This window comes from Scomber japonicus, chromosome 7 (genome assembly GCF_027409825.1).
Source record: "Scomber japonicus isolate fScoJap1 chromosome 7, fScoJap1.pri, whole genome shotgun sequence".
NCBI lineage: Eukaryota > Metazoa > Chordata > Actinopteri > Scombriformes > Scombridae > Scomber > Scomber japonicus.
Window position 1 is genome coordinate 23,096,353 of NC_070584.1, and position 17,465 is coordinate 23,113,817.

General features: G+C 38.8%; 1 protein-coding gene across 2 annotated transcripts in view; it reads right to left on the reverse strand.

The window, feature by feature from the left end:
- Positions 1–17,465, reverse strand: part of LOC128361598 (cAMP-specific 3',5'-cyclic phosphodiesterase 4D-like) — a 90,849-nt gene that overhangs the window by 46,358 nt on the left and 27,026 nt on the right. The window contains exon 1 of one of the 2 annotated variants that reach the window (XM_053322118.1): positions 3,014–3,135. The exons of the other annotated variant lie outside the window; for it this stretch is intronic. Coding sequence (XP_053178093.1) covers positions 3,014–3,132 — 119 coding nt within the window. The 5' untranslated portion in view covers positions 3,133–3,135. Of the gene's footprint in view, positions 1–3,013; positions 3,136–17,465 lie in introns of those variants that run through there. 2 annotated transcript variants of the gene reach the window in all.

A 17,465-nucleotide genomic window follows, 5' to 3' on the forward strand; every position in this document is an offset into this window, starting at 1 on the left:
ATAATAGAGTAGAACAGAACTAAAAATATAATATTAATATTAACATATTAGCACTTTGGCTAAGACACAGCGCATATAAGAAACAACTGCTCCACAGTACATGCTATTTCAATTGTTTCCTGAGCTCTCACAATTCTAACAGTATTTATAAAGAGCTCAAATGTATTAAAGATGCTCCATGAATAATATTTGCCTAATTGACCCAGTGGCCTGAGCATTTGGTTGCAATGTCTGTGTTTACAGTCCTGTGTCCGAGTACACTTATAATACAGCATCTTTAAACAGCCTAAAAATATATTTTTTATGGTTTTATATGAGCGGTCACAGAAGACTATTCTCAACCATTTAGGCAACACAGCACTGGCAGATGGAAGAATTGGCTTCACTTAAAACCATGCACGACAACCACCAAAACATCGTTATGAGTATCACAGCTTGGCACAGATGGCTCCGTCAGCAGAATTATCTCAAAGTAACTCATATTGAAACAGGAGGCGGGTATAAGACACAGGTGATGATAACAGGCCCATGTTAGAGAATGAAGTGAATCTAAACACGTGCCCTGAAGTGGTTCAGATGGGTTGTGTGTGTGAATTTGAGAGGTGAAGGGATGGAGGACACTATCTGAGGCCAGAGCAGCTGACAACATCGAGAAGTGCAAAGATTATATGAGCAGGCAGCAGATGACATAACTGAAATGCACATGATGGATGATATACATACAAGCATCGTGTTTACAACCTGTTCCCTCTGAGCAATTAGAGGCACAGAGCCAGGCAGGCAAACTGTTAGGGGTGTAGAATGGAGGAAGAGGGGGGCAAAGGCACCCGGTTTGATATTTAATAGGTGACAGATGTTTAAAAGTCACATTATATTTGACAAACATGACAATGCACAAGAGTTTCTCTCTTTTTGTGAAAAAATGTGGATTTAACTGACAGAATGATAATATTTGAACATTTGTTTTTTTTAAATTTCATTTTCCAGGATAAAATATTTGCTTGATTTTACTCTTTAACACACTTGATGAGATCTGGTTAATCTTAATTACTTTTCTTTGAAAATTGGTTATAACTTTGATTGGTGAGGGAGCTTTTGTCATTAAGAGTTTAATAAGAATGTGCTGGTTGTGCTGGTTGTGTAGGCTGTAGCATTACCTGGCTTAATAAAAGAGAACTGAGAGGAAGCAAAAGTGTGTGTGGTGTTAGGCTCTATGCATGTAACCAAAATCAGACTCCTTTCCTAGAAGGCTACAGTGCAACAGCTAAACGGGTAGAGAAGGCAAGACATAAAACACACGAGATACAACATAAACTGAACAAATCTGTGCATAACATAATAGTGCAAAAGACAAAGACTGTGGTGGAAAAACAATACAGACTATAAGACAGCACACTGGTGCAAATATGATCTAAACCATAAAACGAGACACTAGTGCAAAAAGACAGAGGAGGAGAGAGAGAGAGAGAGAGAGAGAGAGAGAGTGTGTGTGTGTGTGTGTGTAGGTTGGCCAGAGGGTGGAGGGGGGCATGGGGGTCAAAAAGTTATTTGGAAACTAGAAATGCCACACCACATCTTATTCCAATATCAACACCCTTCTGTGCTTTCAAAGGTTCATAGAGGCCTCAGTTTTTATTCTCATTATTACCTTCTGTGTGTGCATGTGAAACTAAAGGAGGGTTAAAATGAAAACCACAGGAATAAGTCAACATTTCTGTTGCAAACAGCCTGCAGCCACATGAAAGAGACGTCTTCAGCCTTTTGGTGACAGCATGTTAATAAAATCAAATGACTAAGGACAACATTGTTGAGATAGCTGTGGGAAACTCTGTTATATCTCAGTATTAAATTCGTACTAAGAAGAAACAGCTGTCTGTAAGAGCAGCATTACTCTCATCATAATGGAGCACTGTGAGTGATTCAAAGGACAATATCACAATGTTTTTAAAGCTCATTAGACCATTTTCCACAAATTACTGAATTTAACAGTTGCTTACAAAATACGCTGTACAGTGGTGGAAGATTTGTAAACTTTCAAAAACCTAATTTTAACTTTGTGTTTTCACACAAGACTTAAAAATAAGGGCTTCAGACAGCAGACTGATTTCCTTCCAGGCAGCCTTCTCTGAGTTTTCTTAAATGACCTGCAGGTCATAGTTGTGTATACATGGAAAATCTATTTCCTATGTCATTGCCTGCTAGAACTGCATCTTCCCTCACTGGTAAGGTCAGTTTCAGTTTTAGAAATCAAAAAATGACTACATAAAGTCATTCTATCAGTTCTGAAATGACTAATAATCTTCACATATCCCAAAACATCACAGAGTTCAGCAGATGTCTTTTAACCATTGATATTATTTAAGCCATAACATTGTGGTAACTTGAACAAATGTAATCAGCTCCATCTGCTCTGACGTAAAGGAGACACATGCTGCCTGTTTTCAGTCATGAGGAGTGAGTAAATAAATGAAGATACAGCATTTAATGTCAACCTTGTGTTTACTGTGGTGGTGAGGTATCTTGAATCCCTCTGAACTCAGCTTTGTCTTTGCTAAACAGCTACCTCAGGTCAAAGACAAGCAGTCTGTCTGCTGCTATAGGATCCTTTCTCCTCATTATTTGACCTGGGCCAGGCCTGCTGAACGCAGCGCTGAACACCTAAGGCAGGAAACAACACCCTCTCTTTCATAGCCAGAACAACGGGGTCCATTGAGATGACACCGGTCCCGACGTCAACAAAATCATGACTTCCCACAGTTACCTTCTTGTCAGACAATGGAGCTTTTTTTGCAAACCCATGACACACATTTAATGACGTTAAAGTGTAGCTTCTGTAATACTGAGACAAACCCTATTACCTATTACCCCCTGAAACAAATGCATGTACTTAGAGTTTATACTAATTCAGTCACAGTGTCAAAAAGCCTCAGGAGATCACATTTTTTCAAGACAAATGCTACAAACTCTCTTTGTAAAATACTAATACAAACTGTTCTGTAATTACTAACAGTACCTGGGTGTGTGTGCCAGGGTGAAGCGTCTCTGTAGGGCGATGCTACGATTCATCAGGAGCTTGCGGAATAGAAGGGGAGAGTGACGTGGGGAGTTTCGTGGAGAGTCACAGGGCGACATCCTGGGGGATCCACAAGGCGACCCAGAGGTTGACTGTGGTTTCAGTTTGACGGCCTGACCACTGCTGAGTGGGGAGGAACCAGCCTCCCCAGACCTGTCCCAGAGGGTCTCGCTCATGCTGCTGTGGAGGTTTTGACAAAAAACGTTGTCTTACGCTGATCTCTTGCGCAGCCTTCTCGATGTTGACAGGTAGTCCAGGTGGTCCATCTCAAAGCAGCAGCATAAAATTCCTCAAGGGAGTTTCTAAAATGACACTCAAGCTCATCTTATAACAATGCACTTCATACTCAGAGGCACTTTAAATTCTTCCAACCCGTTTTTACTTCACAGCTTGAGATTCTTCATCACCTTGCTCAAGAGAGATATCTGTAGGCTCTGTTGATGGACACGGACACGAGTGCCGGGAGTGAGCCCTCCCCTCCGCAGGAAGCTCTGTTTACATAGCTCTGAACCCTGCCTATATATGGCCAGGCCTGAATTATAACGTTGTTAGCTTGTACCACGGGTGACTAGCTGTGTCCAGCACTCTCTTCAAGCAGAAGTAAACTGGCAACCGCCAAGCGCACCAGTTTACATCTGTTTCCTTCTTCAGCCCATCAATGCACAAACATTGACCGGTGATTACAGCTCTGCCTGTGTAGACACATGCCAGAGCTGTTTAGCGTTGAGAGGCTGTAGCCAAGATAGATTTTCATTATGCTGGTCAGTAGGCCCCCACTCTGTCTAAAAACAGAGCCAGCTTGAGATAATAGATAACAGGAACCCTGGAAAAGTCACTTAAACTTTTACTCTTATCTCAAGTGAATAGTGCTTTTTCCAACGGGGCTGAGGGGTGATGGAAAAACAGATCGAGCATAGTTTCATCTTTGACCCACATCGCCTCTACCCAAAACAAAACCTAAACTCAGCCAAAATACACAAACTGAAGTCCTAAATCTGCTTGTACCTAAACATTTCCCTTGATAAAGCGGTGGATACTAGTGGTTCCTACCTTAATTACAGTTGATGACTTCAGTTAATACACCTCAAATGTAACTTATATTACAGGTTCATGCTATGTTTAAATTCAGTGATTAAGAGGTCATAAAGGTTGCCAGTACTGGTCAGGGATCAGGTGTACATGGGTAATTGTTCTGATGCTTATCACTGACAGGCAAAGCAAATATGACCCTTATACTGGAATATTTTCACAACAATTGTGATTTGTGGACATGCGAGAGCTGCTTAAATCAAAATTTCTGTTTTGGTTTTACAATCCCCTGTCAGAAGATAGATCAAGACCTGGACCTGGATCTGGAACTGTGCAGGATCTCAAATCTTTTTAACTGCTTCATCCACCATTACTTCATGCTTTCATGCAAGATTTTTCATCTCTTTCTAACCTTCTTTGTTATTAAGATGTTCATCGCCGTGCAGTTTCTGCACTGCAATTATCAAAAATCACCTGCCAATCAGACAGTGGGACTACAATGCCTTAGTGTTGTTCAAGTCTGGGTTTCTGTGGGTGGTGCTTTGCTTTTGTCTGTTCAATCACAAATGAGAGCTGCATGTTTAGAGTGGAAAATGTTAACCACCTATAGGTTAAGTCACTCTTATTAGTAGCAAAGTGCCATAGAGGGCTGAGTAATGTGACTAATACTTAAAACCTACAATTATTACCTTTTAGTCATCTCTGTAAAATATCTAAAGAGCATCAACATGTTTATGTAGATTTTAACAATGACAACATTTATTCACTTTGTTATAATGTCTCTGAGTCATTTTGCATCTATTTTAATGAAGCATCAAAGGAGAGAGATAGAGGGGCTCTTCAGCCTGAGGGGACGACTGCCAAAGTACTGATTTAACTCAGGAGGGGTCAGGAGGGGTCACTGCAATGAGCTCACTAACAAAAACACAGCTGTTGTCTGAGGTGCTGCCAAATATGACCAGCAGATGGTGCCCACACACACACACACACACACACACACACACACACACACACTAACATACCAGCATGACTATAAAACTCAGGGTCACAATCATCCTGGGAGGGTTTGACTTTAGAAAATTATTCTTCTGACATTTTGTGAAACATTTATCCACAGCAGGTGACAGCAACATCTCCAGTAAGGTGGCCCCATTGCTTTTTGAACCTCTAATTCTGGAAGCAGTCCACATATTCTGCATACACCGTCTACCATGAGGCCTGTGACTGAATGAAATGTTGACTGAGTGGGGGGGGGGAAATCATTCACAACACAAAAAAAGTGTAGACTGCGTGGGTTCAGTCAATCAAAGGGTTGCCATTATGAGTCAATGGGAAGAAAAGACGAGGAGCCCATATCTTTTCTTAGTGACTAATGCTGGGATATGTGGAACTATTTATTCGACTGAGTCATACACCGTTCTTCCTCCTACCACCAATACCAGATCAAACACAAACACACAAATACACAACCAGTGCTGACTGAGCTGAGACAAACAAACACACACACATTCATTTTTAAATACACCAGCAAACATGTGTTAGATACCTAAAAAGCCTTTGTAGTTGAAAGTACGCATACTGCTTTATCCATTAAGCTCTAGTATCCGTAGATGTAAGTACATCATACTGTCTCTCACTTACTCAGCCAAGGACATTTAATAAAAAGGGATGGAATCAACTTAACTACATGAATATAACTTCATTACAATTGAACCAACATATTTATCTCTTCCTGGGCCAGCAGCAGCTCCCATTGAAACCCTCTTTCTCAAGGCTATGTTTTTAATAAAAAGAGATTTCCGTTGACAGTGTGTGTTTTTTCAGCCGTTAAGTATCCATAACGGATGAACCTTCGGGTCTTTTGTGGTGCTGACAGAGACCTACGCTTTCACAGTAGGTGATTAGATATTTGGGGGTTATTTGGATCTAAGTGGATCTGGAGGTTTGTCACAAAAACATTAAAAACTCAAGGACAAAACTTCTGATACAGACCTGACAAAAAAGATAGTTGATTAAAGCTACATCCTCCATACTTTTTTCATAAAAACACCCTAATTCTCTTCACTTAGTATTTTGGGGTGTTAACCACGTTATATGAATGATACCTATAGCTGTCACCAGCAGGGAGCGATGAGCTGTTATCAAAGTGAGTTGGAAATCACAACAAAAACAAAAGACAGAGAAAAAGCATGACAACAACAAAAAACAAAACACAGTGCAGCTTTAATCTTCAGAAAATGGCAAAGTTCAGTTTCACCCACCATGGAAGTTATATTCAGCATTTTTTAATTCACCCTGGCAGCATATAATGCATGATAAAACACCCACACCCACTGTTTTCTATGTAAGCCTGGAAGCATCTCAGCACGCTGTGATACCCCACTGTCCCACTCTCCTGTGTTGCAACAACTCTCCAGACAAAAAGCTCTTTTATCAATTTGCTTATTAGATCAGAACATCCTGGCTACTGTGCATTTTTCCTAGAAGGTACGCTGTGTGCTACAGGCATCCAAACAACGGCCATCAAATAACGCATTACTAGGTGACACAGCCGATGTGTTGAACTTCAAGCTGCCAACTCATGACACCAACAGCATACTACCAGGAGCCGTGATTTTCCCAAAGAAAGAACAATAATGCTGCCCCTCATGGCAGGGCCGTACTGCTGGTTTTACATTTCGACACTAGGTTCAAAATTCAAGTTATTACAGCCTTAATCCTGTTTGCCCGATGTCCTTTTAATGGGCATCTGATCAGATTAGAGCTCAATTTAACATGTTTTAGCATAAATGTAACAACTTTTGTACACATAGCAGATAAAGTACATGGTAATATGTCACTAATGAGTTGACATCTCTGCATTGCTCAGACTAAATACAGTACAGTATGCTTAGGCAGCCTTATGAAAGAGAAAGATAATTTCACTCCATCAAAGAGAATAATGGTGTATTCTAATTTACTTGTCTTGAAACACGGCTTTACAGACATTTTGAGAAGTTGTGGCTTATTTCAAATAAAGAGTAGTAAAAATTAATAATTCACGAAATGCTTTTTGAAGCTACTGTAGGTAAGAATTGATGGTTACTGCGAAAACCGCATAATAGGTTAACAATGGAAATCCATCCAACAATGAACTATATTAAGGCTGGTTCTCAAATTAGAGACACCGAAGTTCTTTACTCATTCACATACTGGTAAAAAAAACAAAAAACAAAACCATAAGATCCTTCATTATCTGCAGCAGTTAATTCTTGACTGTTTTATGTTGTTTTATGTTGATTTCACATAATACAGTTGAGCCTTTTGGCTTAACTGAAGAACTGAATCTGTCATGTTCCCTCTCATAGATTGTACTTGATGGAAGTAGTCTTTTATAACTTTAAAATATATTTGTGTTTTTTTATTCTGATGTAATTATAGTGCATTGGGTGTGGCACTTGGACATTGCCTATGGCACCTCCTGCCATTGGGTCAATTATTATTCAACCAATTATCCAGTTATGCACCCACTCAGGAGTGACTAGATTTGTATTTTCCATATGTCTTTGTCCATTTTGGCTCTGAGGATGACACAGTAGTGTTAAAATGTTGTTCTGTGTGTACTATCAAAAGTTGTAAATCGATCAGTGAGCTCAAGTCCCCTTTTCCCTCAGGAGTTTGTGTACTTGTTCAGAAAAACCACTTGTTTCAGCTGCATAATGCTGGAAGATGCACAGAGAATCCCTTTTCACCTGAACTACGATATATCAAGCTTCTGCTATGAGGGAAATGCTTGTTATTAGGAAAAAGATGATGCTAATTTTAATCAGGCACATTGTTGACAGTAAGTATAAAATATCACGCTTTTTCCCCCCTACATAATAACACAGAAAATGCATGTGTTCCATCTACTGTGTGTAATTGTTGCACTTGTTTCTATAAGCTGCTCATAATGTTAAACTATAAATTTATGTTAGGCTACATTTGCTTATAAACTTGAAAAAGCATGCCTGTTAAATACTTAAATCGTAATGTGAAATATAAAATGTAAAAGGTAAAAGGAGCAAAAACAGATATGATTAGGTTAGAGAGTGAAGAGAGATGCACAGAGCGGTGGTATGCCTGTCCAGATGGAGCCATCAAGTCCCAGCTAGCTCCTGAGGAAGAGGAGCCAGGAACATGAAGAGGCTCATTCTGGACAACTTCCTCTGGAAAAGGCCAAGAGCTGGGATCAAATCCAGCATCCTATGTTGTAGAGACTCTAAGCAGGCTGTCAACACATTCCTGCTGGTCAAAAGACTATAGATCACAATCTCTTTTATATTTGTCCATCTATGTTCAAATGTTAAACCACACTTGGGTCACACAATGATAAGACTGTGCATGTGTGTGTGTGTGTGTGTGTGTGTGTGTGTGTGTGTGTGTGTGTGTGTGTGTGTGTGTGTGTGTGTGTGTGTTGATATAAGACCAATTTAAAAAATATATTTTTAGCACTTTCAACTCTCTGCACTCCTAGGTTTTGAAGTCTATGGTTCATTCGAACTGAGCACTTTTACTGGTGAGGCATGGAGATTATGATAAATGCATTAAAATTAAGGATTAGTCATTCATAATTTAGGACAGTTGCTACTAAAGGGTTGCTTTTTTATTCAAAATGACTCATTCATCATATTTTGAAGTCGACATTGAGTGTTGAAAGCCAATTTTGATGCCAAAGACATAAAAAAAGACAAACATCACTGAATGTGTAGTCTCAATACATCAGTCATCAAAACATTACCTTTTTCTACCGCCTCGCTTTATTTGTAGGTTGAGGATCTGAGAGGTAGAAAAAAACAAACAAGCTGCCATTTTACCATATTATACTATGTTACTACTGTTAATGAGTTTGGCGACACTTTTATATGAAAGTTTCTCAAAAAAATATGAGACTGAGGCCAAAGAGGACACATGCCTTGGCATTCATAAAAGGCTCTGTCACTGTGATCTATTGCACCTGCTGTTGCCAATGAGCACACTTGACATTTAAGCTTCTCTTTGCTAATGCAAAATAGATTTAATTAGTGAGCCCTGCCAACAGATCATGACTCCCAATCCAAATTATAAGGAATATTTGAAAATGTGAAAATGCTCAACACATACAGTACTATAGACTGCATTTAAAGATGGATGTAGCAAGGTTTGAAGCCCAGAGTTGCTGCTTATGGTTGGTGCCATCTTTTCCTTTTGGGGCCAAGACCTTCCAATTAAAAAGTGTGGGGTGTTGCCATTCATGCTCTGGAAACGCCCTGCTAACTTGGACCTGCTAACCATTGACTTATTATTTCGAGAGAGAAGTTGATGCTTTGGGTGTGGAGGACTTTATCACGCACAACCTCCATCAATTACGTTTTTAGATGCAGCTTTATGTGGCAGCCACCGCAACAGAAAAAACAACAGTAAAAACAGTAATATTTCTCTGAGTCTTTCCCATGGATATAAACAGTTCACTTCTGACACCCCTGTGCCAAATATCTAAACTATAAGCCTGAAGCACCGCACTCCAACAAGACATGCAATCAGTTAAAAGGGCTGCCTGTATTTCTTATGAAACTTGTTGGCGGCTTCTTAGAATTGTTGTCTTTTATTGTTGTTTCATCGAAGTATTTATCATTTTATATATCAAATAAGTTCTAAGTACTAAGTTACTTAGAAATTAGCAATTAAAAAAAAGTATATAATGCATTAGACAAATTTGGTAGCCGATTTACACTCTCAAGTTTGGCTGCCATCACTGCAGTGGCTGAGTGGAGCACATTTACATATTTTGACAGGGAAAGCAGAGATGTTTGGGTATCATGGTTGGCAGATGAAGGTAGTTTGTGAGGCAGTGGAAATTATTCAGTTTCAAAGCACTAGTCTGAAATGAACTGATACAAGCGTCTGTCGACCTCCACAGCATGAAAGTGAAAATGCTGTGTGAAGAAGCCAATTAAACCCAGCATGAAAAAAAGCATAATTTAAAACTAGAATGATATGATACTGTTGAAGTAAAACTTCAGTCAGGAAACAGAGCCATTTTATGGAGCAGAGACTTTTGGCTTCAGTCTCATTTTGTTGTTGCTGATAACAGCACAGAGCAGGATCAATAGCAGCCTGCTAAAAATTATCTGAACTCCAATAAAAAGTTAGATTTTTCTCAATTCTAACTTTCCTTTAAAAAGGTGTAGTATTTAGTGACATCTAGTGGAACAGACTTGGCAGAGATGGCATATAACATTCATCATTATTTTTTCATGAAAGAATGAAGAATCATTGTGTTTTTGTTACCTTAGAATGATCCCTTTATATCTATAGGGAGCAGGTCCTCTATACACTACAACACAAAACTACATTACATCATTCTAACAGAAAATATGTCCTGTTTTACTAAACTGTCTATTTGCAAGTTTCAGTAGAACACAGTCTGTCAATGTGTCTTGTTTGTCTGACCTCAACTTTTGGATTGGGTGATGTGGCTCTGTTGATGAACATCTGGGCCCGACTGTCAGCTAGAAAAAGACTCAGCCATCCCATCCTTCATTGCACTGAATCAAATCTAACTGTCTGTCAGGGTCTGCTGCATCTCCTAGGCAACCGGGAGCTCCTCGATGGCAAACAGTGTGTTATTCAAACAGGACGTCTGCTGAGGCTTTACTTCCACTTGGTGTCCTTGGTTGCCTCTGGGGCTGCAGCCACTAAGCTTGTGCTCTAAAATGCATTCTGGTTTTATCAGCAAACACTCCTTGGCAACACCGCTAATACAACCAAGAGGCAAAAGTCAACAGTCACACAGGCTTAGAGGGAGAAACAAACAACACAAGGACGATGTGATCCGATCCAGTTGTCACTTTACTCAGTGTCAAGTTTGATAAGAGATGACATCACCCCTTAAAAACAGACAAACAACAATCCCTTTGCCATATTGCCATTTCCTCATTTCACTACTCTTGTATTAGATGTTTTTTTGTTTTTTTTTACATAGAAGGAGAGTTCAGATATCACAGCCTTGTGAAGACACATTTCTAAGTGATCTTTGCCTCTTTCCACACCATTTCACAGCAGTTAGTTTTGTTTTTGCCACATATGGTCATGAGCCTGCCTCACATAATAGGCTGGACTGTCACCTGACATATTTCAATGAGTGTAATTTAGCTTTTAAATAAATGTCCTGGAGTCAAGACCATCATAATAATAGACAGTAAAAGTGATTTCTAAACAAGTCTTAACATTTGGACACATTTATACCACTCCACTGAACTACACTGCATACGTTTCTCCTCTCCTGTCTTCTTTATTATGAAATGCTACTATGTACTTTGATCCTGTTCCTGTCAATTAGACTGTGATCTGTATTGTTCTGCCTTGTTAACAAAGTGTTATAAAACTTAAAAAACTGAAATCCGAATATTCTGAACATTATTGCAAGAAGAAATGACACCCATGTTAACACCCTCTGTCCTAATAGTCTGTCAGCCTCTCTGCAGCTCTGCTCTACAAAGGCAGTGCTCACAGTGTAAAAAAACAACCTTTTCTGCAAAGCTATATATGATTTGGAAACTGATGTCTTGTTGCCTTAGCAAATGATGCAGTCAGTGTTCATCCCATTACATACCTCTTACCTAACCTATCTTATTTTAAACCACAAATTCACATTGCAGCTCTTGTGTTTTTCACAGCAGTCAAGGCATCCATCTGTGATTCATTGATAGAGGATCGACTTCCCACTACCAGCATCTCCAAATCCATCAGGCGGCTTTTAAGTCCCACTCAGCTGACCAGCAAGTCAGACCTCCGGAAAACATATCACCTGGTGTGAAAAGACGGACTAAGCTCCACAAGAACAAAGACAGCTTGCACTGAAAACCTCTTCATCACTCATGTTCACAACACTTTGATTACTTCGCCCCTCAGTTTGGCACAAGGACAGATTCAGTGGAACAGGAGGTAGATTAAAACATTTCTGTGGCTGTTTCTAAGATTTATTTCATTTGATTGAGGTATAAATTAAAATATGATTTATGTTGTATGTTGTGTTCCTGTCATGTCCTATGTCTTAAGTTTTCACATACAGATAATATTCAAACAGCAGCTTTGTGCTTAATTTTTCATCATAAAGCTGTGAAAAGAGTGGCCTTCTATCACAATACCACGGTAAAGTGCCCAGTAACATGAATTGTGAGTAATTAAAGACTCACATCAGCCTTACATCAGCTAAAATATTCACCAATAAGCACTGAGCATTGTAGAATTAAGTCACATTTAGTAAATAAGCAACAAAGTCAAAAGACCTGAATTTTTAGATCTGCTGTAGTTCTAACAAAATTGGGAACACTTTTAGGCATTCGCCATATTTAGAAACTCCTTCTGTGTTCTTCACTGCTGGGGGAGCATGTGAAATAATTCAACACCAGAGAGTGAGGGAAGTTGCACCAGAATGTGTTACTAAAGCTGAGGAGTTTTCATTTACACGTGTCCAATCTGCCTCTGTTACTACGCTGCTTCACTTACACTACATGTTTGATCATCAGCAGCACTGACAGGTTGTTCAGACAACCTTCAAGTTATCTGGGAAGGTTTTCAAGGGAAACAAGTTTAAATTAAAATGCGACTTCTTCAAAATACAGTTACAAGATTTATCTCAGCTTCTTCAACTCAAGGGCAAAACAAAAACATATGACTGGTCTAAATCCGGGGTAAGATGGAAAAAACTGTGCGGGAAAAACAAGGTATGTAACTCAAAACATACCTGAGTGAATTACTGAGGCAGCAACCTTTGAGCTCCATGTCATGGTATCTGTTCAATTATCTCACTCATGTGTTCCATCTATAAAATTTCACTGTGTTGCTGTTTTCAAAACCTAAAGTTCATGCAAACACTCTCCTTAGTGAACAGTATTATATTCCCTTCATATCATTCACGCCAAATAAACCGCAGGAAAGGTTAAGCATCCATTCATAAGACGCTGCAGGGAGGAAGAGCTAATCCAAAACAAAGGGGAACTCATGGATGAGCAAACCTTTTGACAGTCCCAAGGGTGGTGGTTCATTGATTATGTTTCAACCAGAAGGTCACACTTTTGTTCCCCATGCTGGATAAAGACCCTCGGTGAGAGGCTGGTTGTCACCAAAAGGTCAGAACATTATGGAGTTCTCAGCCTTTTGGAAGAACATTTTTTATTCAGCTATCGGCAATTTCTCTTTCATGAAAGTTACGAAATACCATGACTTTTGGGGGCCTGAGGTGGTATTTTTCTTCACTTGACATCTGCAACATTAGCAGGAAAAAGTTGTAAAGTAATATTATTGTTAATTGGCATAGTGTATTACCATTGTTTGCATATCATATTCAAAACATCATCAGTCATTGCAATGAAGGATGTTACATTAGTAGAAGGTCTTCTTCTGAGAGGGAAGTACTCATTTTCACCAAGGTGACTGATAAATCTTTGCAAGAAGAATAATGAATTAAACTTTACTTAACCTTTATCTAATCATACGAGTTAACGAATCAAAGTTGATTTCATAACCCAAGCAGGTGCTGAGGAGATATATCCAATTCATCCAGTTCATAAAACATAACATTTATTACCACATCTTTAAACCAGGAGTAACTCATCTTTTTGTATTTCTGGAAATTGTTACCCTGCCTGCTATTTACATTTCCTAGCACTCCTTAGCAGCACAACTTGCCCTTAATAAGGAGCATATCCACAGTTTCTGCTAAACCACCTGCCGCTGTTTGCTCAACATGTGATAGATATTCTGCCTTGGACTGAACCAGCTGCTGCCACTTAGGCAGTTTTCCTCGCCTTTGCACCTACTTTTCATGCTGCATGCTGTCATGGCCAAATGGAGCGCATCCAGGGTTTTTCAAGCTTTGTGAGTTGAAGGAGTGTCAAGATTTCACAGAAAAGAGGGCTTCATGAATCAAGATTAGAGACACATATCTGTCCAAGGGTTGAAGTATTTCTCGACAACACAGCCCAGCAGTCCTTCCTCCTTCATGGCTCAGTTTAAAGAAAAGCTATTTGTGTAGGCTATTGTTGAGTTCAACAGGTCCATCTAATGATGGAGATTGCTCGTTACTCTGGGGGTTACAGTATAGTGTGTTTGTGTGAGATGTTGCACCTGAAAACCTCACAGCGTTTGTGAAAAGAAAAGCAAGAGACTTCCCTCTAGAGACCGAAGACTGAAAAACCTCATAAGACGTAAATAGCCACTACCTAAAAAGGTAGAAATGCTCACAGATTGTTTCCAATCCACTGACTTTTACCCCGATTTTTATCTATAGTTGGTTTCATGAACAGAAGAGCCAGAAAAATGTCTCTGAAAAACCTGAAATCATTACCTCACAATCAAATCATAGTCTTAAAATAATACGTACACTCCATTATTTTGGTGGAATATAATTGTTGTCATTATTATAATTATCATATCAGCGAGAGGGGGGAACCTTCTGCTGGCACAGTTTGCCTCTATAGAGGACACAAATATAATGAAGTTGGCATTAAATCATGGACGAAGATAACAGAAGACGTCTACTGATCCTCCTCCAGAGCCAGCTGACAGTAATCAGCTGGTGCATAATGCAATGCAATAATTCATTTTTAGATTTCCATAGCTCATTTACAAATTCAAGTACATGTATAAGATTTTCTTTCTCTTATAAACTGATTCAGTGACAGGTTGAAGTCATTTGTGTTTCAGTTCAATCTGCAGAGTGCCATTGTTTTGTCATTATTGTACGTTTTGTTAATACTCCATGTTATGTTAACATGGTTTTGAGTTAATATTATCTGAATCTGCATTTTGCTCTTTAGTTTAACAGTCTATTTCTGTGTTTATAGGAGATATCCAAATGATGTCCATACAGACATGAATTTAATTATATTTGATCAACAGCATCTCAACCCGGGGACATCGCGCCCTTTACAGCAGCAGTTTGTGATTTAGGCTGTTTAGGTGGGTGCACTTTAACATACAAATCTTACCTAATGCAGCCTTAACTCTGTTAGGAATAAATGAAAACATACATTATTTCTTTAATCATATTAAAACAATCTCTTGAGGCAAACAATTGTGTATGATTACTGTAAGTGCAGAGCAAATAATACAGATATACCGTATTATATATATATAACATTTTTTGTTGTACACTATGTTACAAAATACAGACATTAGCAGTTTGATACAAAGCAACAATAGAGTTGCAACAATTAGTTAACGAAAGAAAATTAATCAGCAATTATTTTAAATTGTTGAATTTTTTAGCAAAAAATTAAATCCAAATAATTCTCCACTTTCAGTCTTTCAAATGTGATGAGCTGTTGTTTTTCTTTATCATATATGACAGATATCAGACAAAACTAATAAATTGGCCAATATGGCCTCTAAGAAATTGTCAATGCAATTTTTTCTGCAGCTCACACACTGCAGAGCTCAAATGTCCACTTACAATTGATTGCACCCAGTTAATTGTACCTTTCGTGCAATTAATCATAAGTGGGCATTGGAGCCCTGCAATGTACAAGTTTATTTCAACATTTGCTCACTTTCAGCTCAGCACCTTCCCTCTTCAGTTTTGATGTTTGCACACTCTGAGCTCTTTTTTTTGTAACCAGAAAAAAAAAATTAACCTCAAATAAGCCAATAAGATCTTTGATTTACTCAGAGGCCACTGTCCTGCTTTGTTGTGTGAATAAATTATCTTCTGGTAAAATTTCAGATTTTGAAACAGTAATTTATTCATAACAAACTTATCACTAACAAGATGCTCACTTGAGTGTTTGGACCTTTATGTAATCTGGTCTCACAATAAACTACAACACAGAGTCACAAGTTATCAGTATTTCACTACTAGTATTAAAGTTTGGATTTTCAGGCAGATATTCAGCTGCTTGTGTCATCCAATTTCCTTTTGAAATGAAATGTTGTTTTACAAGACAAGAAAACCAACGCAAGATGCAACTAACCGCCTCCTCCACAATTGAATTTGTTTCTGGCTATCAAACTAATATAATCCACTTAATTTGGCAGTGCTATGATGATGATTAAGATGCTGTAACAGGTTTATAGCAGCAACAGGGGGACGACGTTTTGCATTGCTGCCCTGCAAGATGGCCAGGCCTTCCTGCTTCAACAAGAAGATGAATCCTGTTCTCTGTTTGTGTCTGACTAATCAGCACCGAGATTCCCCTTGACTCAACACACCAACAGATCTTCATCAATGTGATGAATCAGAGTCATTATGCCTACCGCCTCCTGTTTACTCCTGGAATAGATCTGTTGTTTCTCCTATTACTGGTCAAACTAAAGCAATTACAGATATTACAGATTCATTTTTTTTGTGTGAAGTGGCAGGGACGGGGGTATAGGCAGGGGTAAAGGTGACTAACCTGTGGCTAGCAAGCAATCAGCAGGTTAAGCAGCAAGCATTTCCAGGGATGGGGGTATAGGCAGGGGGTGAAGGTGACTAACCTGTTGCTAGCAAGCAATCAGCAGGTGAAGCAGCAAGCATTTCTAAAATAGCAGCATTTAAATAAATTGCTGATGTGGCTCAGTGCCAGATGTTGTTGTACATATGCAGAATATATTTTGTCTTCTTTATCGTTTTTTGTGTTATCCTTAGTAGTCTTCTCACTGTATATACTGTAGACTACTGTGTATAACCTACTGTCTTTACAGCACTACACACTAACATGATGTATTATGACACAGGACCCTTTAATCAAGTCGGGGAGAGTCCAAATTATATTTCGCCTAATTTGGTCTGGGCAAAGTCTCATTCTATTTCCGCTGTGCCAGTATGTCTAATACCTGAAGAGATCTAAGCAAATTCCCTATTAGCACCAATCCCATGGTGCATCATAATTTTCACATGAAAAAAATGTGTTGACACAGGCAGTGAGGACTGTAAAGTGGGGACTCTTTTTGACCAAAGCTGTTTGTTAATTGGTGTTGCATCATCAGATCAAAACTGTTCAACTTGTGATGACCTCTAATATGCACCATCAGTTTACAGGGCCCTCTTTATACTGTACCATTACTTACTGTACTGTAGTTTTGTATTTCATTTCATTATTTTTTTTTTCCATTTTACAGTTTAAGGAATATTACTGTTAGAGAAACTGGTGGTCTATAAATTATTTCAAATTTAGTCTAGTGTCACAGTCATTTTTACTCACTGATAATAAATTCTAAAGTGATACTTTCTGTCATAATGTTGATGATAATCTAGGTTTTCATATAACAGCAATTAGGAGAACTGCTGACAAAGGTGTGTGCCATTTTAGAGCTCTACAGTTCCTGAGGCAGCTGTGTGCCATTTCAGAGCTCTATAGTTACAGACAAGAGAAACATATTA